Source organism: Notechis scutatus, chromosome 2 (assembly GCF_049901735.1).
Source record: "Notechis scutatus isolate UNSWTSFEM ecotype Mainland chromosome 2, rNotScu1.2, whole genome shotgun sequence".
NCBI lineage: Eukaryota > Metazoa > Chordata > Lepidosauria > Squamata > Elapidae > Notechis > Notechis scutatus.
This window is the reverse complement of record NC_142010.1, coordinates 44,446,913-44,471,456: the sequence shown is the minus strand read 5'-3', so window position 1 is coordinate 44,471,456 and position 24,544 is coordinate 44,446,913. Positions and strand designations below refer to the sequence as shown.

Here is a 24,544-nt window from a genome sequence, read left to right as displayed (position 1 = left end):
TAATTGATTCCATGACTTTACAGATGATGCAGCATAAGGAGATTGGTCTGTAATTTTCAACTAGCTTGGGGTCTCCCTTTTTGAAGATGGGGATGACCGTGGCTTGTGACCATAGGTTAGGCAAGGAGCTGGTCCTGAAAGATTTTTCAAAGATTATGCTTAGAGGTTCTGCTATGGCAGTGGATAGCTTTTTTAAGAAGTAGGCACATATTCCATCCGGTCCAATAGATAGAGATGGTTTTAGATTGCGTAGTGCTTTTTCAACATTGTCTTCTGTAAAATCGATATGTATTAGATCATTGTAGTTGTCTGCGGTTCGGCTAGGAAATACTGGGCATGATCCATTGCTGTTTACAAATACTGAACCAAAGAATGTGTTAAAGAGGTTGGCTTTAATGGTGTCATCGTTGCAGTCTTTACCATTAGGTCCTATCAGGAGTGGGATGGACCTTGAGTCTTTTAGTTTGTTGTTTACAAAATTGTAAAAAGCGTGAGTGGAATTGGTGCAAAGAAGGTTTTCCTCTTGTTTAATGTGATAATTGGTGCATTCAGTCTTTATCGGTGGCATAAATTTTTGTATCGGCTTTTGAAATTGGCAACGTGACCAGATTTGTTTTTCCACCAGAGTGATCTCTTTTTGGATTGAAGTTTCCTTATTGTTATGGGTAATCTGTTTTTTGTTTTGTTTTGGGAGTTGTTGTTGGTACGTATAGTTTGATGACTCTTTTGACTTCAAGTAAAAATATGTTGTAATGGTCTTCAACAGTATTGCATCCAGTGAATAGAGATTGCCAATCAAGGGATGAGAGATCGTTGTCTATATGGTCATAGTTGCCTTTTTTGAAGTTATAATTGGGGATTATGTCATTGTGATGATTTTTGTGTGGGCGTATGTTGAGACAAAAGTCAATCATATTGTGGTCACTGCTGGAAAAGGGTTCTTTAGTTTGTATTCCGTAAATTAAATTCAAACTATTGCAGAAGATGCAGAAGGCAGTTGTTTAGTCTAGTGTTGTTGGTTACTAGTTGTTCCAGTCCCAGATTTGTAACAGCATTGTAGAAGGTTGCGTATATGGGTTCAGTTGTACATTCATTTAGGGTCCAGTCAATATGAGGTAGATTGAAGTCACCAAGAAAGATAAAAGTGTGTGGGCAGGATGCTGCCCATGTTAGTAGTGTATTTAGCTTGTTTACATGTTGGATGTCATAATCAGGTGCTCTGTAACATAGTAAGAATCGAAATGTGATATTTAAGGATAGTTCACAGATGATGGTCTCAGGAAGAGCAAGCTCCTGGGTAACTTGGATGTTTTTTTAGATGTAAGGACTTTTTATAGAAGATAGCAACACCACCTCCTCTATGATTTTCACGATCAGATCGGTAAACATGATAGTCTCTTACTGTGGTAATGGAGTCAGGGAGAGATGCATTGAGCCATGTTTCACAGACAAATATGATATCGAATTTAGCCATATTTAGTAAGAGGAGAAATTCAGGTATTTTATTCACAAGGCTTCTTGCATTGAGTGGGAAGGTAGCAGCATTCTGTGTGCCTTTGGTGTACAGCTATGCTAGCCCCATGACCATGGAACTGTCTTCAGGCAATGTGATTCCCTCGGCCAAGAAACGGAGATGAGCAAAATGCCCTAGAGTGAGACATGACTGGACAGGGAAACTTTTACCTTTAAAGGTGCTTTTTCAAAAGGCAACTGGACTTGTTTTTCCTTGAAGACATTTTGCGTCCATCCTTCCATCCTCCACCATTCATTCAGAACTGAAGAAGCTTCTTAGATGAGAAGCAAAACATCTTCAAGAAAAACACAAAAAGTACCTTTGGGACAACCATGACCTAGATGACTGAGAATATCCATAGACTCTACCTTTAAAGGCAGATCTTCCATCCAACATAAGCGCTTCTGGTCATAATGTAGCTATGGACATTTTGGTGTTAATGCAAGGATTAATACATAGTTTGGTGAAGTGGTGAAGGTGCTGTCCTGGAAACCAGGAGACTGTGTGTTCTAGTCCCGCCTTAGGCTTGAAAGTTGGCTGAGTGACTATTGGCCCAACTCACCTCACAGAGTTCTTGTGGGGGAAATGAGGAAGCCTCTGGTATATCTACTGCTTTAAGTTACTTATAAAGCAATAAAGATGGGGGGAAACTAGTAAATAAATACAATTAAATAAAAACAAATAGTTTATCGCCTTATTGTTTGTTGTGCTCTTTATAGCAACTTGCTACATGTAAATAAAGAGGCTTCTTGATTAGCTCCAATAGATTACAGCTGGCTTTTTTATAGACTAAACTCTGTTATCCAGCCTATTTCAGTAGATTAGTTATACCAATAAAAAATATCAGTGATGAACTGGCAGGATTAGGAAGCTCATGAAATCAAATCCCTTAAGCAAAAAAAAAAAAAGTTACTAGACTTTCAATGACTCCAACACAAGTTAGAACATTCCTGAAACAGCTATGCCTGTTGTCCTATACTAGAAACAGGAGATCTTTGTCTACAGTCTATCCTTTCTTGAACTTGTCCCTGTATTAATGAATACAGGACACAGTGTTTTAAAGTTTACTTTGATTCCAAGGTGAAAAATATGGCAGACCAAGTCTGGATAAAAAGCCAGCTTGCTCAAAGCTTCAAAACAAAACCAGAGCAAATATTGGAGGTGCAAACAGTTTCAACATACAATAATTTCATTCACTCCTAGAGCTTCATTCTGGCAAAGACTGTAGAGAGTATTGTGAATAGGACTGAAAATGCCATGGGAATACTGGAGAGGAAAAAAAACTTAGTATCCTCTCCTCTCTCTTTTCAACCCAGGAGAAAAACATGTAGAGTTTTCACAGAAGAAAGATTTGCAAGCAGACTTTTAAAATGCCATTCTAAAATTTCCCATCCCATTGATAGGGATACACAGGAGATGGTACTGATGACAGAGAGTAAGGGAGGAAGACAATTCTCAGACAAATGGGATGTTAGGAATGTAAGTCACCTAACAGCTATTTGGGTTGGAAATATATAAACCAAGATAGACATTTTAAAACTGTATCTTTAAGAAAATGCAAAAAATTGTAATTGGGTGTGGTTTCTCAAATGGCCACAAGATGGAGCCAGAAACCTGGGTTGTTTTAGTCTTAGAAGAGTCTCAGTGAAGTGAGTGAGTCTCTGTTTTTCCTTCTGTTGGAGAGTATTGCAGTTCCTCCATTTTTCCTAATTGACTGCTATTTCTGGATTTGATGTAAGTCTGATACTGAACTGTTTTTGATACTGGACTTTGTTACTGGATTATCCCTGGACTAAAAACTGACTGACCTTACCTGTGAATGACTTTGGACTGATTGTTTTGAACTTTGCTTAAACCTTTCTGGAAGTAAAAACCTACATTTACTGTACAGTGTATCTGTGTGCTGTGTGTGTATTATTCAAACACTTCTCTCAATACATCTCCCTGTATGCGCTCATTCTCCTAATGGGGAATGCTAAAGTTTATGCTAAAAGATAGTCCCAAAGGTGCTTTTTCAGGAGGCAACTGGATTTTTTTTTAAAAAAAATTTTTGTTTCTCATCCAAGAAGTGTCTTCAGCTCTGATTGGAAGGTGGGAAATGGAAGGATTCAATCCACCATCCAGTTAGAGCTGAAGAAGCTTCATGGATGAGAAGTGAAACTTCAAAGAAAAACAAGAAAGTCCAGTTGCCTCCTGAAAAAGCACCTTTGGGACAACCATGACCTGGATGATTGAGAATCTCCATAGACATAGCAGAGCAAAAATGAGCCGGTAATCTATAAAAGTATCATTTTATAGACATACTGATTCTCCAATGTTTGAGACACACTGAGGAATTTTAATCACTGAAAGTTCTCCCCTGATATCTCACTATGTTTTGAAATACTACATTTATCAATCTCATTGTACTGAATGATTATTTGACACTTTTTCCAAGTTATTTCATAAAATGATTTATGCATACTAATTCTGCACATATTTACTAAATAGTAGTCTTATTCTGAATATCAAATACCTAGTTTGCTCAGCATAAAGTTTACAGGTATGATATATTAAGATCTTTTCCTCTCCATGGTAGGAGAGAATTAAGAGAACAGTTCAAGTATGAACAGTTCAAGTATGAAAACCTAACCCTAACTTTTGTCCACAATAATCTGTATTCCATAAATATTGTCAATGCTAGGAGTGAGCAATTTTTAAATTATTAAAATTAACTTAACTTAATTAACTTTTAAAAATTAAATTACATTTAATTCCTAGAGCCCCAACAACCAGCTGAATAAATTTTGATAATCATGGTTCTTCTTGCAGTCCTTTGAAAATCTACAATTTATTATCTCAAGCTATTAAAAATCTACTATTTGTTATTTCAAGCTCCCTCAAATCTTTGCCTAACCCTACCCAACGAGAAAACTGATTTGATTCAATTACTTATTTTAAACTAAATATTTTTGTTTTGTTTAATACTCTCCATTCTGTTAGTAACAGTTAAAAGTCCCATTACTAGAAACATTTTAATGTTGATACCAGAAGCATTTTATTTTTGATATAGTCAAATTCTTGCTACCAGCCAGAGGTGGTATTCAGCAGGTTCTGACCAGTTCTGGAGAACCGGTAGTGGAAATTTTGGGTAGTTCAGAGAATCGGCAAATACCACCTCTGACTCGAGATTTTACAGTATCCTTCCCCTGCCATACCCACCAAGCCATGCCCACTGAACTGGTAGTAAAAAAATTTGAATCCCACCATTGCTACTAGCACTAATCAAATATCTCATAAAATCCAACATATTTGGTAAATTGAAATCTGTTAAATATATTTAAGCAAATTCAAATCTTCTGACCTCTGGATGTTAAAAGAAAATTTAATAAAAATTATGAAATCACATTTTAACTCTACGATATGTGATATAAAACAGGCCAACACAAGTGAAATGAACCAACTTCTGGCATGTTATAATTGGTATGCTATAGCAATATTTACTCTGTACAATCCTCAATAGTTTTTTATGTATTGCCAATAAGGCAGTTCATTCCCAAGAGTTAAAATATATAGCACTTTCTTTTTTTCTGTGTATACCCGCACAAGTTCACAATCATAGCAAATTTTTCCACAGCCTATTTTTGCTGTTTTTAGAACTGCGTACTACAGACAAAAGCAGTTTAAAACTGAGAGCCCAATGGATAAACTCCAGTAAATTTTAAACATTTACATGAGGACCATATATTTTCAGTATTAGTTCCTAAAATTTTGTGGAGAATATATGAATGCTTAGAATCACTTTTAGTCCAAATTAATTTTCAGCCTGTTAAAGAATCTCCAAATAAATGTTTATGCGTTGACTATACCAATCTTCCTCATTGAGAACAACTGTAAATGAAATTCACAACTGATTTCATAATGACAAATAAATGTAATGTGCCGATATGATAGCTATATTGCAGCTAACATTACAGGATACAAAAACAGATATTCCAACAATATCCAACTGGAACAATTTTGTATAGAAACACAAAATATGGTTTAGGGGTAGTCCTCAACTTATGATCACAATTGAGCCCAAAATTTATGTTGTTAAGTGAATCTGGCTTCCCCAATGACTTTTCTTTTCAGAAGGTAGCAAAAGGGGATCACATGACCCCAGGACACTGCAACCGTCATACATGTGAACCACATGTCAAGCATTTGAATGTAAATCACATGGCCATGGGTCATAAATGTGAAAAATTGTCATAAGTCACTTTTTTCAGTGCCGTTGTAATTCACTAAATGAATTGTTGTAAGTCAAGGACTACTTGTACTTCCATAAATATTGTTTAGGAGCATTTGATTGGCTAACAGCACTAGGAAGCAAAGCAAGCTACAGTTTGGTCACCGTAGTAATTCTGGCCACTCATACTCACTGCTACCACAAGAAAACCAAAGCTCAGATAGCTGCCATAAGATCTCCAGTGTGACAAAGTCAAAACAGCTCACGAGTCTCTGCAAATACTGTACTCTTCTAAATGCAAATACTTGGCAGGATGCCTTTTCCAACTACAATGTGTGAATTCATGATAAGGGGGAAAAGCAGCTTTTAAAAATAGAGCTGGAAGAATTTTCCAGTAACTGGATTTATATGGATATTTTGAAAAAGGATCCTGGGCACTAAACAGAAAACAGTAATACAGGATAGGTTTCAACTTGCTGGTAGCAATTCATTTCTCAAGTTATATGTGTTTTTTGAAAAACTCACCAGTTTTTCTGTGAACACTTCTATGCATGCTGCATTCGGTTTTGCTTTTCTTAATAGACTTTAGTGATGCAGGTATTGTTGCTTTTAGGAATTCTAATTGGACAGAGTGAATTCTTTCTTTTTCTTGGTTGATAGCTGTAATTGCATTAGTTAGTATTAGGAAATTCTACACTAATAACTTCTTTTGTTGCTGTATGTAGTATTTCAGGCCAGGGGACACATTTGGAATTTTGAAAACATGTTCTGACTTGTGATACAAGATAGTAAAAGAGTCAGATTGCTCACAGCACCTCTTCTACTTTCCCAAAGTGATTTTATCTCTGACTTTTTTCACCTTGAAGGTATATTGGACTAAGTTCTGTCTGTAATGATTATTTAACAATGCCTAACTTACTAAGGGTAATGTATAACTAATAAATGCGATAAAATGATTGTTTTTAAAAGTCTGGCTGTGAAGGCTTTTCCCCCCAAGTGTAACTTATGTATCAGACATTTACCAGGATATTATTTGCAGTTCAGTCTTCAACAATTTTTTTTGCCTTAAATTTTGAATAACCCACCTGCATATAATGACAAATTCAGCTATTGAACAGATCTTTTAATAAGTTTTGTTTTATTGTTAACTATTAGTTCAATATAGCATTTGCCGACATCGTTTCCAGATGTATTAAATCTGTAACTTCCAGAACGTCAAGTGAGCGTGTTGCCTGGGAATCTAAGAGTTGAATTTCAGAACAGCTGGAAAGCATCAAGCCATTTTTAGTATAATGGTCCATAAAGGAGCCTATACACCCTATCTGAAACCTCAGTTTTCTATTCCATAGAAACTAGTATTTGGGGTGATTATCCATCCCTCAATAAAAGCATAGCTAGTATTATCATCTCAAGTGACAAGCAAGTCCAAACATTTAATGGCTGGCCTTTTAACTTAGGGTTAAAAACTTAGCCCAACCCACTTTTTTGAAAAGGCGGAAAGAAAAGCTCTAATTATGCATTTTCCAGCAACATTTGTTGTTACAAATGCCAATTTCTCTGCTTAGCTTTCATCTGGCAACTGGAAGGAAGGAAGTATATTTTACTGGCAAGAAACCAATTTGTCCAAGGTTTGTGAAAGTCCATAGAAAGTCCACGGCCTTGTGAGTTTTGTTGTGGAGATATCCTGGATCGTGTGCTGTAATCTCCTGGGTCATTTGTTTTGTAGTGATCTTTTTTCATTAGCCTCCCGTGTTTTAACGGCTTGGGTAATGGGTTGTGTGATGGCCTTGTGTGTTCTTTTGTTGTGGTATGGGTCCTGCGTTGAAATCTCCTGGGTCGTTTGTGTTTTGATCTCTTTTCCATTAGCCTCCTGTGTTGTAACGGCTTGGGTAATGGGTTGTGTGGTGACCTTGTGAGTTTTATTGCTGTGGTATCCTTGGTCTTGTGCTGTGATTTCCTGGGTCGTTTACTGTGTTGCAACTTCTTGAGTTCTTGTGGTGTAATTTCCTGAGTTTTCTGATGTGATATCCTGAGCGGGTGGCTGTGATGTGGCATTATGGGTTTTGGTCTGGCTTCAAGTTTGGGGTCTAAGTCTGTGTTCTTGGTGTGTGTCAGCTTGTTTGGTTTTGGGGTTGGGGGTGCGACAGCCTACCAGACATCTGGAAACTAGCCCTCACCAACAAACAAGTCCCAGCCACGAAAACCAACACCAGACCCAAAACAACATGGGACACCACTGCCAATCCCCCTCATCAGACCCAGGCCCAAACCTATCCTATAAACAAAGGACAACCACCATTCAGAAACCAAACCACGGCTGCTTCGCCAGCTGTCACACCCCCTTACCCCAAAACCAAACAAGCTGACACACGCCAAGAACACAGACCCAGACCCCAAACTTGAAGCCAGACCAAAACCCAGAAAAACCCGGCAGCTCCGATCACACACTGCTTGCACCGGCACGAAGTCGAAAGCACCAGCCTGAGGACGGCGAGTGGGACCTTGCTGAAACGTCGCCAAGATACTCTTAATCTTACATGGGAAAAGACCCGAACGCACCTAGACCTACATACCTGTACCTGTGAAAATCTACGAATATATATATATATATATATATATATATATATATATATATATATATATATATATATATATATATATATATATATAAAATAAAAATAAAAAAATAAAAATAAAAATAAAAATAAAAATAAAAATAAAAATAAAAATAAAATAATATATATATATATATATATATATATATATATATATATATATATATATATATATATATATATATATATATATATATGGTGTTGGCTTGGTTGGGTATTTTCCCCACGTCATTGTAGTTCTTTTAAAGTTGTAGCAACGTTTCAGCAGAATCTCATCTGCCATCATCAGGCTACAACTTTAAAAGAACTACAATGACGTGGGAAAATACCGAACCAAGTCGAACACCATACATGTAAGTACCACGAAAACTTAAGAAAATATATATATATATATATATATATATATATATATATATATATATATATATATATATATATATATATATATATATATATATATTCATATTCTTCAGTTTCGGGTACTACATTTATGGCATTCAGCTTTGTTTGGGTATTTTCCCACGTCATAGTAGTTGTGCTTTTAAAGTTTAGTAGCGGCGTTTGGCAGAATCTCATCTGCCATCATCAGGCTTCTGTATAGTGTTCATCTGTGAGTCAGGCTTTTACAGTGGTTTCAGATTTGAATTTGGGGCAGCCTATTGCTGTGCCAGAATGGTTTTTCTTCATCCTGATTGGTTGAGAGTCTTGGTCTGTGTTTATTGGTCTTGGAGTTTGCTGTGTTCTGCTTGATTGGTGTTTCTAATATCTTCTGTCTGTTTTTTTGGCTATTTTTGTATCTTGATTGGCTGGCAACATTGTGTTACTTTATTGGAGGCCTTTAGTGCAGCTTGGCTCCGGGTAAATGGACGGCTATCATTAGTTAGGAAGCTAGGTTTCATCTGGGTGCCTGGTTGGGGTGTGTTTGAGCTGAAGGTATCAGGGGGGATCTGTTTGTGCCCAGGTGTTTGCCTGACTTGTGGTGTGGAGATTTTTTTGTTTGTGAGTGCAGGACACACCATATACCAGAAGAAAACACACACCAACCGCTACCTCAACACCCAATCCCACCACCACCCAGCACAGATAAACTCCGTGGCTAAAACGCTAATTACTAGAACCAAATGCCTGGCAGACAAGACACACATTAAGACTGAACTATGCACCCTGACCAAAGTACTGACAGCCAACGGCTTCCACAAAAGCAAAATCACCGGCTTGATCCACAAAAACACACTGAGACATAATAGAGACCCAGAAGATGAACAGACCTATGGAACAGCTGTCCTGCCCTACATAAGAGGTACTACAGACAAAATTAGTAAGATACTACACAGACACCACATCAAGACTGCCTTCAAAACAGACAGAAAAATAGCAGCCATCCTCAGAAACCCCAAAGATAAAATTGACCTGGAAAACCAAGGCATATACGAAGTCCCCTGTGCATCATGCCCAGCCACATACATTGGACAGACCAATAGAAGAATAAGTACCTGCCTGGATGAACACAAAAATGGAGTCAAAAAGCTGGAACACACTTCCTCACTAGTCCAACACATGGAAGCCACAGGTCATAGCATCAACTTCAATGGCACCAAAACCCTAGCCACTATAGAAAACCCTAGCCACAGAATCATCAGAGAAGCCATAGAAATTGAAAAAAGACCAGAAAGTATGAACAGAAGAGATGATTCCACCAGGCTGTCAATCATTTGGAAGCCTGCACTCACAAACAAAAAAATATCCACACCACAAGCCAGGCAAACACCTGGGCACAAACAAATCCCCCCTGATACCTCCAGCTCAAACACACCCCAACCAGGCAACCAGATGAAACCCAGCTTCCTAACTAATGATAGCCGTCCATTTACCCGAAGCCAAGCTGCATTAAAGGCCTCCAATAAAGTAACACAATGCTGCCAGCCAATCAAGATACAAAAAGAGCCAAAAAACAGACAGAAGATATTAGAAACACCAATCAAGCAGAACACAGCAAACTCCAATACCAATAAACACAGACCAAGACTCCCAACCAATCAGGATGAAGAAAAAACCATTCTGGCACAGCAATAGGCTGCCCCAAATTTTAATCTGAAACCACTGTAAAAGTCTGACTCACAGACGAACACTATACAAAAGCCTGATGATGGTAGATGAGATTCTGCTGAAACGTTGCTACAACTTTAAAAGCACCACTACTATGACGTGGGATAATACCCGAACAAAGCTGAATGCCATACATGTAAGTACCCACGAAAACTTAAGAAAACACACACACACACACACACACACACACACACACAATATATATATATATATATATATATATATATATATATATATATATATATATATATATATATATATATATATATATATATGCACCAAAACCCTGGCCACTATGGAAAACCCTAGCCACAGAGTCATCAGAGAAGCCATAGAGATTGAAAAAGACCAGAAAGCATGAACAGAAGAGATGATTCCACCAGGCTGTCAATCATTTGGAAGCCTGCACTCACAAACAAAAAATCTCCACACCACAAGCCAGGCAAACACCTGGGCACAAACAGATCCCCCTGATACCTCCAGCTCAAACACACCCCAACCAGGCACCCAGATGAAACCCAGCTTCCTAACTAATGATAGCCGTCCATTTACCCGAAGCCAAGCTGCACTAAAGACCTCCATTAAAGTAACACAATGCTGCCAGCCAATCAAGATACAAAAAGAGCCAAAAAACAGACAGAAGATATCAGAAACACCCATCAAGCAGAACACAGCAAACTCCGAGACCAATAAACACAGACCAAGACTCCCAACCAATCAGGATGAAGAAAAAACCATTCTGGCACAGCAATAGGCTGCCCCAAATTTAAATCTGAAACCACTGTAAAAGTCTGACCCACAGACGGACACAATACAGAAGCCTGATGATGGCAGATGAGATTCTGCTGAAACGTTGCTACAACTTTAAAAGAACTACAATGACGTGGGAAAATACCCGAACCAAGCCGAACACCATACATGTAAGTACCCGCGAAAACTTAAGAAAACATTATATATATATATATATATATATATATATATATATATATATATATATATATATATATATATATATGTGTGTGTGTGTGTGTGTGTGTGTGTGTGTGTGTGTGTGTGTGTGTGTGTTTTCTGAGGTTTTCACAGGTATTTGTATGTGGATCTTTGGTTATTCAGGTTTTCTCCCGCGTAAAATTGGAAATATCATGGCGCCGTTTCGACAAAGTCTCATTCGTCATCTTCAGGCTTGTGTCTTCGGCTTTGTGCTTCTCGGAGTAATGTAAGCTTGCAGTTGCTTCTTCCTTTTAACTGCTAGTGGGGGTGTGACTTGATTGGGAGGGGGGTTGGCTGTGTTTTGATTGGTTGGGGGTTGGCTGTGTTCTGATTGGCTGGGGGTGTGTTCTGTTCAGATGGGGGCTTGGTTGTGCTCAGGTTATTCTTAGTTGCCTGGGGATTTGAGCTGGTGAGCTGTGATCCTGTTGTTTGGCTTCGCGTTCGTGGTCGTGCCACATCTTCATGGTGGGCGTCGGTTCGCTTCATGTATGGGTTGGAGGGGTTTGAAGTGGGTAGTGATGCAGCTGCAGTACGGCTTCTGGTCCGTGGTCGTGTCTCATCATCTGTGTGGGTGTGAGTCTGCTTTCTACGTGGAAGTGTGGTGGTAGCATCTTGTGTGGCCCTCATGGGTGTGGGTCTGGTGTCATTCTTCATGTTAGGTACTCGCCAAGCCCCCACCCAATCAAGTCACACCCCCACTAGCAGTTAAAAGGAAGAAGCAGCTGCAAGTTCACATTACTCCGAGAAGCACAAAGCCGAAGACACAAGCCTGAAGATGACGAATGAGACTTTGTCGAACGCCATGATACTTCCAATTTTACGTGGGAGAAAACCCGAATAACCAAAGATACATACATACATACATACATACATACATACATACATACATATTTGTTTTCTTATGATGGCAGATGAGATTCTGCCGAAACGTTGCTACAACTTTAAAAGCACAACTATAATGACGTGGGAAAATACCCGAACAAAGCTGAATAACACACACACACACACACACACACACACACATATGAACTTTAGGTTCCTACAGTCTCTGGGAAACCCAATGTATTTCGGAAACAAAAGTGGACAAAACAAAAACAAGAAAACAAACAGACAAAAGAAGAAATAAGAAATCCACCTAAAGCTGGTAGACTAGGAAAGCTTTGCAGCCTCACAATATTCTCAAGTCTATTGATGCAAGAAGGTACAAATAGAGAAGGCAATGCTGTTCCCTTTTCACCATTAAGGAAGATCAAATCTTGTATCTTAATATTTTCTTGCATAATATAGTTAGAGAAAAAAACAGATCATATTAATTGTTCTATTATTCTGGAATGCACAGGCATGCACATAAACATCGTCTTTATTTTTGCCCAGAAATAATAGCTAAGAATATTACATTATGATACCACTATCCCCCTCTTTGCTTCATACATCAGTATTCTTTCCTTCCCCCAAATTTTGGTTTCAAAACAAACCAATATGAGAAGATGGTCAGCAAATCACCCTGTATATTCTCTACATAATCTTTGACTTTAAGTAGGAAGGATGATTAAGTTTTCTCTCAAATCATTATCTGCACATTTGAACAAGAAGCAGGTTGTCTTTCATTTGTTGAGACTAGAGTTAACAGGAAGAGGGAGTTGAAAGGAAGCAAACCGGCAGGGATTGCAAATAATGAAAGCAAACAGAAAGCAGACGGCCAAGATGGATAAAAGAGTGGTTTAAACCTTCTAGCCTTCCTTTTATGTTGCCTTTCATTTGAAGCAGATTATTATTTGCATGGCTAGTCCCTGGTCAATGGAAATTCTACATTGGAATGGAAAATCAGAATCTCTGATCATGGAGAGTCTCAGGGATCATGAAGAGGGAAAGAAGAAACAGCTTGGTTCCCCAAAGATTTCTTTCCTGGTTTCCAGCCAATTTACATTTGAGGAAGCAGCCATCTCCTAGCCAAATTAATCATACCTACCTGGGATATGAAGCATGGACTACATTAGGCCTTACCAGTAGGAAGCATGGATTGCATTAGGCTGCTATAGAATAAGTATATTCTAGAATAAGTATAAATATACACTTGCTGAATACAGATTCCTACAACCTCTAACTATACATATATCTTTGCCTATGTAAAAGAATATTTTTTATGTAAAACAGAACAGTTGTATCTATATACCCATATGGAGAGATCAAATGCTTTTATAAAAGAATGTCTTAATTTCAAGGCAGTTTATTTTAATCAGTGGTTACAACTATTAATTATTTTATTCCTTCCAAGCCAGCAGAAGATTGGAAAGAAATAATGTAGACCTTGTCCATTAGTCTGGATATAATTCTTTGAAAACTGAACAGAACAAAATTTATTACAGGAGGGAAGAAACATTGACTTGAAAAATGGGCCAGATGTGCCTAGAGTCTGTAGATGCAAAAAAAAAAAAAAAAATCTCAATGCATTCCTATGGGAGAGACAGATGTAGAGTTCCTTATTTCTTTGCTCTTGTGGGTTTTTTTTTAATATGGCCCCTGCTCTGTACATTTATCTATAACATAAATATGCATAAATGCACATGATTCTATCTTGCATACATTTTAGTGGCAGTAGACAACCGCTAGATGAGAAAGCAGGGAAATTGGCAGCATAAGGGAATTTTGTGTTTATGATCTTGTTTGATCTTGTTCTTTTGGAGAGGAGAAGTGGTGTCAAAATTCAAAACTGACTTCTTTTTAAGTAGTAGGTACTGAAAGAATCACTCAGATTTTTATCAGGGATTAGATTTTCATAATTAAAACTAAACAAAACAAACAGTTGCCTTAAGCAGAAGTCAACTAGTAAAGGGATTTTCCCTTCCCCAAATATAATACAAAGGTTGGGAATTGCTCTACTTCACTGATTGCTCAAATTAGAGATACCAGGTAATTTAAAATTTTCTCATTGAGGTGGTTTTTTTTGAAATAGCCAGACAGCAATCCCACAAGCACTAAGGAAATCAAAGCAACAAATGCTTCTTATAACTGCAATTCCAGCCTTCTAAAAACTGAGGGAACAGGAGATCAAAATGCTGCAAAATATCTTGGAGTTATTTAGCACAGCTGACTTGAGCATTACACAAGAATAAATTTCACCTACACTAAGAAATATTTTTCCAAACTTAAAACAAAATCCTTAGAAATGTACTAAACTTGAAAACTGCTCAGTCTATACAAGCATTGAAATAAAACACATCTTCTTGGGCTCTGCACATCTCTAACATCTACCCAAACCCCACTTGCCCCACTGTAGGTTTAAGGCACGTAAGGTCAAATATTTTTGCCTCCATTGGTATTTCAGTCTTCTCTTGCCGGATTAGCTAAGTTTAAACATTGCTACGTAACTTGATAAAGGGGGTGAACTTCAAATTGTGCTTATTTCTCCTGCATGGAGAAAACAGCCCACAAGGGGGGGAAATGGTAATGAGTACCTCATGGGGACAAAGGAAACCCCAAATGTCTTTGTAATAATACAGTTTCATCAACCAATCTGGAATTGAGCATCAAGTTTATTCAGATGACACCTAACCCCAACTTTATTCCTGGAGGTAGCTATGACCATAACTGCCAGTACTCAATATAACTATGAGACAACTATTATGTTTGATGAACATTTACCTGAAAGGAATATCACCTTTCTCAGTTTAAGAACCTTCCCTCCAAAGATTAGTAAGGAAAAAAAAAAGTTCCAGCACTAAAACTAGAATTGGATGGTACTGGTAGAAGTGGAGGAAGCAGAGAAGAATTTAAATTTCTCTTGAAGACTGAAGAGATCTGTTATTTTTCTTCCTTCTCATAATCCAGCTCTTAGTTTTGACATTTTTCTTAACCCTCTCTACTGAAATGACATATTGAACACTCCATAACAACTTTATATGCTATCTATGTGTCTCATTCACTGTGGTGGAGTCCATATTATTTCACTCTACCTCCTGTCATATAAAAATTAATTACAGTGCTTAATGTTTTTCAGATCTCTAAAAAAAGATAAAAACACTCTCAAGTTAAGCTTGATTCCTGCAAGTTAGGAGTCAAAAAATCATGAAATATTCTTAGAAGTATTAATGAAGTGGTTTGCACTGTCTTCATCCAGAATGTGTATTTGACTTTCCGGTGTAACCAACAGCGTTGAAATTTCCTCAGCTAATAATCACATACATATTATGAGATGAAACACCCAATTTTGACAATGAAACTAACCATCCATAGACTTTCATTCCATGGCATTTGCAGAAAACCCACTATTATTACATTTGCTTCATAAAGAAAATGTCACCATTACATTTGGCATGTCTCTCAGTACCTTTTTTAACAGACTATATCACTGGAAGCTGCCATTGATAGCATTCTTCTGCAGCTATTCCTGCAATAATAATTTAAAAAGCCCCAATCTTTTGTTCCTGAATAACAGAACAACAGAATAACAGAATTGGAAGGGATCTTGGAGGTACAACCCCCTGCTCAAGCAGGAGACCGGCCTACAGCATTTCAGACAGGTAGAATCAATCTCTATTGATTCACACCAATTCTGCGGAAGTTGTGGGACCGTCATCACTTGAGACTTTCAAGAAGAGATTGGACTTCCATTTATCAGAAATTGTGTAGGGTCTCCTGCTTGGGCAGGGGTTTGGACTAGATGACTATTCCTAGGGGAGCAAATTGATAGAGGTGTAATAATTGCATTAGAATAAAATGAAAGGATTAGGAGGGAAGATGAGCAACCAATTTCTCTTCCCTAGGACATACCTATAAATGTTCCTTTGCTGGAATAAGCCAGCACTGAATGTACCCCTGAATGTACCCATTCTTTCCAGCACTGAATGTACCCATGAAGTTATGCTGACCTGAGGAACAGCCACATAATTAGCCTATTCCAAAAGCTTGCTGCATAGAGACCACATCACATTATCCTTGAAAGTATTACAGTTTGCAAATTAAAGCTCATAAACTGAGTTCAAAATTCTGTTTGCACAATAGACTAATTGGGGTTATCTACTCTTGGTTCACTGAATTGCCCTAATTGAAGGGATCTGTGCAACATATTGAGTCACAAACTGGCTGTTTTAGCATACTGTGTTATATAAACCCAGCCACAGCCTGAATTTATAAGTCAAAGATGCACAAGGCCAGCTGTGGAACTGATCTTACGGCATAATCATTCCAAGTCTGACTATTAGGATAGCGGCTTTAAGAACTCACTATGAAAGTTTATCGAGCCAACTCTCACCATGCTTCTCATTCCATTATGGTAGAGTCCAGTTTATTTTAACCCAACACTAATAGTATTCCCATTACTGTTTTCTAGCCATTTGATGTTTAGGATGCCTTTCATTTTATTTGGATAAGGTAGGTTGTACACTCCTATTACATTTACATTCTAGGCAGTATTATATGGCATCATCACTCTCTCTTTGGAAGCAAAATTCCAACTTAGCTTTCACTTTGGTTACATTAGTTCTATTTTCCACATGGATGACCTTGTATTGTCCCCCTCTAAATATCAGTTGTATAAGATGCTCACTCTCCAAAACACTACTACACAAATGTAAAAAAGCTCTATTAATGGAAATAATATGAAATTATGTTATTAAAACCAAGGACTTAAACTCTTCTTGTACAGTCTCTATATAAATATGCATTCTAAGTTACACATCTACAAATATCAATACTTTTTATGGTCTTCGTGTAAATGCTATTTAAGTTATATAATGTCCAATCATCAATGCTTGACTTAAAACCAGTTGAATAATGATCATCTGAAGTTATGGACTGGAAAAAATGTTACAGCCTGTCCTCAAAAGTTACAACTACCACACCACCCTCAAGATCATGTGATTGCTTTTTGGACACTTGACAACTGAATTATATATATGACTATGCAGTGTCTCAAGATCATGTGTTGTGACTATTTTGCTGTTTGCTGGCAAGAATACCCATTGGATAAGCTGGATTTGGACTTATGATGATCTGATTCACTAAAAAACCATTGTAACAATGGCTGTAGAATAGAGTCCAGGCATATGGTGATTTGGTGTACAACCACAAGGACTTATGACCAAAATTCCAGGTTCTGTTGCAATCATAAGTAGAGGTCTTCCTGTATAAAAAAGGGCAGGTTCCAAGGACAAAACCAGTTTTGAAGGTTTTGAAGGAGAATGAAAGAGAAACTTGGGAGGGGAGAAGAAGAAATGGAACAGGGTACCTACATTTTGAATCCCTGAATTTAGACCCATGTTTCCCTTTCTTGTTCAGCCACTTCCAACATGTGAAGCAACTTCTTTGTTGAGGGTGCTGGGAGGAAAGTATTACAAAGTTCATTTTCTTATCCAGACCAATGACCTTTTCACTGCCTGAGTGAACCCCTTTTAATTCGAGGTCAGAACTCCCTTCCACAACTCCACAGCCAATGAGATGAGTGGGTGTAACTTTTTCAGCCAATGATAAGCAAATCATTCCCTCAGGTCCTTAGGCTTGCTTTAACCTTCTGAGTAGGTAGTGAGGTCATGCCATGTTCCAGATGCATTTACCACAACTGCAGTCTAGAGTTATTTTATCAGTGAGATGGGTAGCATATACATTTATTTAATAAATAAAATCTGTTTCACATGGTGTTTGAACATGGAGGCCGAAACTCCCACATCCTTATTTTACCTTTCATAGCATGGCTGATAAACATGCTGAAACAGCCAAGTTCATTCATTAAGACCAAGGGGAAGGGGGTGGATAGGGAGCCGAAACATTAGATCTTTAATTCCAAAAATAAATTATTATCTGGGTGGAACAGATGAAGTCATTGCTTTAATTAAATGTTTTATGTACTTAAAAAAATGAAGCCATGGTAACATTTGTGTGGTTTCCTCCAGAAGAGAAGAAAAGAACAAGAGGTAGGAACTAGAGGAACTAGAATGAATAAACCTAGTTTGGCTAATAATGATCTATGATTTGGAGAAATCATTAAAATACTTGGCCAGAATTATGCCATAAGTGTACCCATGCTTAAAAAGTTGCGCCAAAATAAAAAAGATTCTTTGGTACAGATAGAGTCAAAGACCTTGCAATACACAGTTCAGTAAATATGTAAATATCCTTACGATTTATATTGACTGTTTCCTAGTATGATTTGATTGCTTATTGTACCTTATGACTATCATTAAGTGTTGTACCTTATGATTCTTGACGAATGTATCTTTTCTTTTATGTATACTGAGAGTATGTGATAACCCAGGGTGGGATACAAAAACAACACAGGCACAAAAACAGGTGAAGTCCCTTTAATTCCTTCAACTCAGTTTCAAAGCTCCAAATATCCTTGACTGGAGACAAAAAGCTCCCCCACAAACAGTTGCAAAAAGGAGGAAATGCTGATTAAACTAAAAATACCTATAAATTATAACTAGAAAAAAACAACACAAACCACACTGAAGCAATTAAGGGAGCCAGGCAAGATAAGGGCTTGAAGACGTCCACAGGTATAGGAATACATACTGGGAAGGACACCAAACTCAGGTAAGAATGGACAGATTAGAAATATTTTCATGCTTTGTTTCCTGCACGGCTCATGTGCAGTCTGTCGTTTTAAATAGTTCTCACAGCTGCAGCCCATGAAGGGGATCCAGACCCTTTCCTCCCCATAGACCACGCCATTTTTCTCCCTTAACCTCTCCTCCCTGCATGACCTAGGATGGAGTGGGGATGGGCCTGGGTCCTCCTCTGACTGCCCAGCCAGCCTGTGCCCTTCCCCAACCTCCTTCACAACCTCTGGAGCCACACTTCCACTCCCTGTTGGCTGTTCCTCCTCTCCCTTGGAGTCAGTCTCCAACAGGGGCATGACAGAGTATTTGCACTAAGACAAATTCCTTGTGTGTCCAATCACACTTGGCCAATAAAGAATTCCATTCCATTCCATATTATCAGGTACAATCCTAGCCATTATTATACTAAAGAATATACAATTTATGCACCTTGAAACAAATGGTAAATATACATGTATACATTAAATAGCCATCCCCACCCCTTTTTTTTGTAAATAAATTTCCTATCAACATTCTATGGGAGAAAAAGTGATCAGATTTTGTAGGGAAAACAGTCCAAATAGTTCATTTTTGCTTTCTACAACAAGCCTAAACTTAAGAAAATATGTACGCAGCTATAAGGTTTATGATTTGCTAATGTCCTGGTTCAAGACAATTATATTTTTTTAATTTTTTATTCCATCGTTTAATGCGCATGAGACCCCCCCGCATGCCTCTGTGCATGTACACAAGACCCCCACGCACCACGCACCTATGCACATGTGTCTCCCACGTCCCCCACACATGCATGCTAGATAACAATCAGCTGTCAGGTGGCGCACGCATGTGCAGTGGGGCTCTTCCAGGTGACCTCTCGGGTGCCAGCAGAAATGGCTCTGTGTGCCACTTCCTGCACGTGTGGTTCGCCATCATGGCTAAAGTAAATTTCCAGGGAGTTTGGATAGCTCTGTTCATATGATTCTCTGCCTTGAGCCATTACCTCTGCTGTGGCCTTTATTGGTTAAGAGCTCCTTCCGTAGAAGAGTGCTTCTTTCTCTGCCTGAAGACAAAAGAACAACTCTATGGTCCCTTGGTCCAAAAGTCATCTCTTCCCCATTAATCGTCACATATTACACTATACTCTCTTCCACACTGATGGTTTCAGGAGAACCAGTGAAAAGTGACCTTGGGAGTTGTAGATTTCACCAGGTGGTGACAAATCTAGATGATGCAGTCCCTGATAGGGATCTTCTGCATCTTTCACCCGCAGCTCTTCTTTGTCTAAGATTTCTACAATACCTCTTTTGGTTTCACTATATTTTTTTGGCCCCTCCATTTGTCCCTGCTTAGCTTCCCCAGCAGTAAATTATCCTCAGCTACTGTAAGGAAATTACTGGAAACTATTTTTGATTCTGTTTCCTGGTGACGTTTTTGCATACAAAAATATATTGCACCTGGCAATATTTGCATAAATTATTCTTGTACAACTTTCTCCTGGGTGCCTTCACCTGGCTTCAGCCATTTTTTCCTTAGGTCTGAGAGTTAAACCCATTCAATTTCCTTCCCAAGAGTTGTAGGCACAATCTTGAAATGGCTGTGGATTTAATATTTTATTCTTCCATAATGGTATTCTTTTATTTCCTCCACCCCTTACAACTATGGATAACAAATGGAAAGAGACTGATGCATATTCTTATCCTTCTGGTGATCAAACAGGGAGTTACCCTGGCCATGCATGTATATTTTATCCAGTCACAGGATGAAACCATCTTTTTGATTATTATGTGTCTAAGTTTGTGGACTTCTGGAAAGAAATAGCAGAATGAAGACAGTTCTGTGAAGAGAAGAGCCAATGATTGCAGAATAAAGAACAGACAAGTAGACCAGCTCTCTGTTAACTCTTCTCAGGACAAGGAGAGAGCTTGAGATTGCCCACAAATGCTCCATACAGCTGCTTGTGAGGAGACTGCAAATTAATGATCTTTAATGGGTTATCTTAGAACTTATAAAATGGTGATTAAAACTTTTGATTTTAGAAAGTTACAAATCGACTAAGAGTCCAAATAAATTTGAAATAAGATTTTGAAATTACTTATCATTCCTGTGGGAAAACACTTTTAAAAAAAACAAGATTTTAACAATTAGGTCACTAGAAGGAACTAAAGATTACAATTAAAAAGAACAGTTGCATTCAACTTACAATTACAGAATGAAGTAAAAATTTTTAACATTGGACATATTAAAGGATATTTTTGATCAACAGATCCTGAAATTAATTTTAAAAATTAATAGATACCCTGTGTTTAAAACAGAGCTGTGAAACTCTCAGCCCACACCCAGTTTAACAAAGGGGGGGGGGGGAGTTGTGATATGTCACACGACGTGAATTTGACACCCCTAAAAAAACAAAACAAATTCTTTCTCACAAGACTGGGACCAAGTGTTTTGTCTCATGAATGATAAGAAAAAAGATGCTACATTGGACAGAAAAAAAACCCTGGCTGATGTTTTAACAATTAAAGGGGAAAATTAAAAATAAACCAAGAGAGTGGCCTGGATAATTTTCCTATATGGCATTTACAAATGCAGCTTATTAAAGTTTTAAAGAATTATATTAAGTCAAAGAAAAAATGGAAAGAGCTCAAGTTATGTGTTATTTGAAGTGACTAAAAATTAAGATTGACAGTAAAAGGAATATAACATTGGTTTATCTGATCAAGGATCAAAATAGATAGGTTTTTCATGTAACTCTTACAAGAATCTGCTGATATCATTGATGTTGAAATGATGTTTATGGATTTGTTGATAAGACAAATGGGAAGACGACATAATTTTTTTAAAATGTGATAAGTTACTAAAATTTATACTTTATATTTGTCTAAAGAGTTTGACAAGTGCATCTTTTTTATTTCTCCATTTCCCTTTTTTTGTTCTACACCTTTTATTCCTCCTTTTTCTCATTTTTCAGTTTGGGGTAATTTCAGTTTTTGTGGTAATTATAATCTTCATTAATAATATTGTAAATAATCCCTGTACATCATATATTTCACTATTTTAGGTAACCTTATTCTGTATTTTTCCCCAACTAAAGTAAGGAAATGCTTCTTCTCCAGGAGACTGAGCTTTTTTCATGCACACATTCCTATTCCTAATACTAACACCATTTGCAAGAACTCTGTTGAGTTGGCACAAACCACAGAGACTTTATTGCATTTTGCTCCACTGCAGAGTGTTTTATTATGTAAAAAGGAGTCTTGGGTTTAGCAAGGAAACTTGTTTCTGTTGTCTAGTTCTATCTTTATTCACATATATCACTATAATCCTAAACCTAACTCTACATTTTTATTTACTTTTACTTTCACAATTTTATTTCCCTGGATTTCTATTACTATCCTGAGTGCAAGCCCTAGACTTTTGGACTGAGATCCAAGTAAACTTATTTGCAATGGCTTTCAAAATTGGAGCTCCTCTAAGTACTAAATTCACTCTACTTAATTTTATTTTCTCCATTGGAGCCATAATAAAAGTTAGGCTTCTCCCCAACCTCTCTACTTCGGGACTAAGTTTTTACAAAACACACTTACTTGGAAGTAAATGCCCCTTTTACTTTTTAACTCTTAGGAAAAAAAAGTGTTCAGCTGAATTGGCTTTTATAATCTGCTTGAGAAAAACAAGTCACCGTTCATTCTCACTTTGTTCTAATAGTGCCAGCTTCTGTATCAGAGGTCTCCAAACTTGTCAACTTTAAGACTTGTCAAAGTTGCCAAGTTTGAGGACCCCTGTTCAGTATGCACAATCACCTTAGCCTATTGTCTATTTGGGGAACAGACTTGGGCTGTTGGCTAAAACTCCCACTGTTTGATCATTACATTACCATTTCTCACCACCTAGTTGATATTTCCCTCACCACATAACCTTATTCAACTACTGAATTTGACCTCACACCTGTCACACAACTATTCCAATTCTACCTTAACTTTCTTTCATCACCCACCACTTCATTTCTTCCCTCCCTCCATCCCCACACTTTCTATCCCTCTTATACAGCTTCATATTGGGTGTGGTTACAAAAAGTGAACTGTGGGGTCAAGGTCCTCCACTTATCAACTGTGTTAAATGAAGAGTTTCTCAGGAAAAGGAAATAGAGCAACCAAGCTGTACATCCTTTCATATATTTCAAAACAATCCTGTGTAAAACTTAAACCCTCTCTTCGCATATCCTGGAAATGAAGCCCTAATAAGCATAGCAAGACCAAAAGTTTGAGATTTGCTTAAAAGGTGTACTGGATTGCAGCCCATTCCTGCAGAATTTCCCTACATATGATTATTGCATAAAGGGGAAAGTAAAGTGAATATATAGCTGCATATAATTGTGCCACGTTTAATTCAAGGCTTCCAATTCCCAATATTAGTAAAGGAAAACAGATTAAGGTGTTGAAATAATCCAAACTCCTTGTTTGCATGATACAGTTTGTAACCTTGACCACATTCTACATGCACTCCTGGAGTCCAGGAACCAGGTCAAAACTCTAGAACTAAACAGAGACTAGCAATCTTCCATCTTCTCATAGGTTACTGTTTTGTAACATTAACAAACTCAGGTGGTTGCTTTAAAAACGTAACTCGAAGACCAGCAGCGTACATTACCAGCTGCTACGGTTACCTTTGCTGAAGCTCCCGGATAAAATCTAAGGCAGTGCATTATGGGCTACCTACAAGTTTATCCAAACCGCCACAACATTAAGGATTCTTAAGACATCGGGCTTGTCAGATAGCAGCGTCAGTTTCCCCCAAGAAAGGTCCAGCTGCGTAGTGTTACAGATGCCGGCTAAAAAAACGAATGCCCATTGAGCGCAATGAGCTTTTCCGGTAAATGAACAGGTATGCATATATTTTTTAAAAAGCAGTTTTCCCTGGTCGAGACCCGCTTTAAAAACTTTGAGGGAGAACGAAAGAGAAACTAAGGCTCCCCGGAGAAAAAACGGGGCAAGGTACCTACTTTTTGAATCCCTGAACTCAGATCCATGGTTCCGCTTGCAAAAGCGCCTCGCTGCAGCGATTAACAAATGGCTTCTCTATAGCGCGGTGTCAGGAGGGAATCCGGATTCAGCAAGTACCACAAACTCCACTTTCTGATCCGGAGCGCTAATCTCCTCGCCGCCTGAGCGAAGTCCCTTTTATAATTGGAGCCCACAACTCCCTCTTACAGCGCCGCAGCCAATCGGGCGAGCGGCTCTAACTTTTCCAGCCAATGAGAAGCGAATCATTCGCCTCAGGTCCTTAAGGCTTGCTTTAAAACCCTGTCTGAGCAAAGGGCGGGGTGGGTGATGCGTTCCAGCTGGGGACGGCGTCTGCCACATCTGTTTCACGTGGTGTCTGAACACCGAGGCCGAAAGTCCCCGCATCCCTATTTCGCCTTTCACAGGGAGGCCGGGAGACGTTGTGCGAAAGCAGCCAAGTTCATTCATTCAGAGCAAAGAGGCTGGGGGCGGAGCGGGCGATATTATTAGCTCTTTAAATCCAAAAATAAATTCCTATCTCGGCGGAACTGATGAAGTCATTGAATTAAGCAAAC

At 38.1% G+C, this 24,544-nt stretch overlaps 1 protein-coding gene across 2 annotated transcripts in view; it reads right to left on the bottom strand.

Moving 5' to 3' along the window:
* The window catches only part of LMCD1 (LIM and cysteine rich domains 1), a 73,105-nt gene extending 48,974 nt beyond the window's left edge, over positions 1-24,131 (bottom strand). Inside the window, exon 1 of one of the 2 annotated variants that reach the window (XR_015747491.1) lies at positions 23,969-24,130. Coding sequence is in view for 1 of the 2 variants with exons in the window: in XM_026678812.2 (XP_026534597.1) it covers positions 23,969-23,995 (27 nt within the window). In the remaining variant the exon portion in view is untranslated. Of the gene's footprint in view, positions 1-23,968 lie in introns of both variants that reach the window. The other variant, XM_026678812.2, reaches the window with a different exon arrangement.
* Between the last annotated feature and the right edge of the window lie 413 nt (positions 24,132-24,544).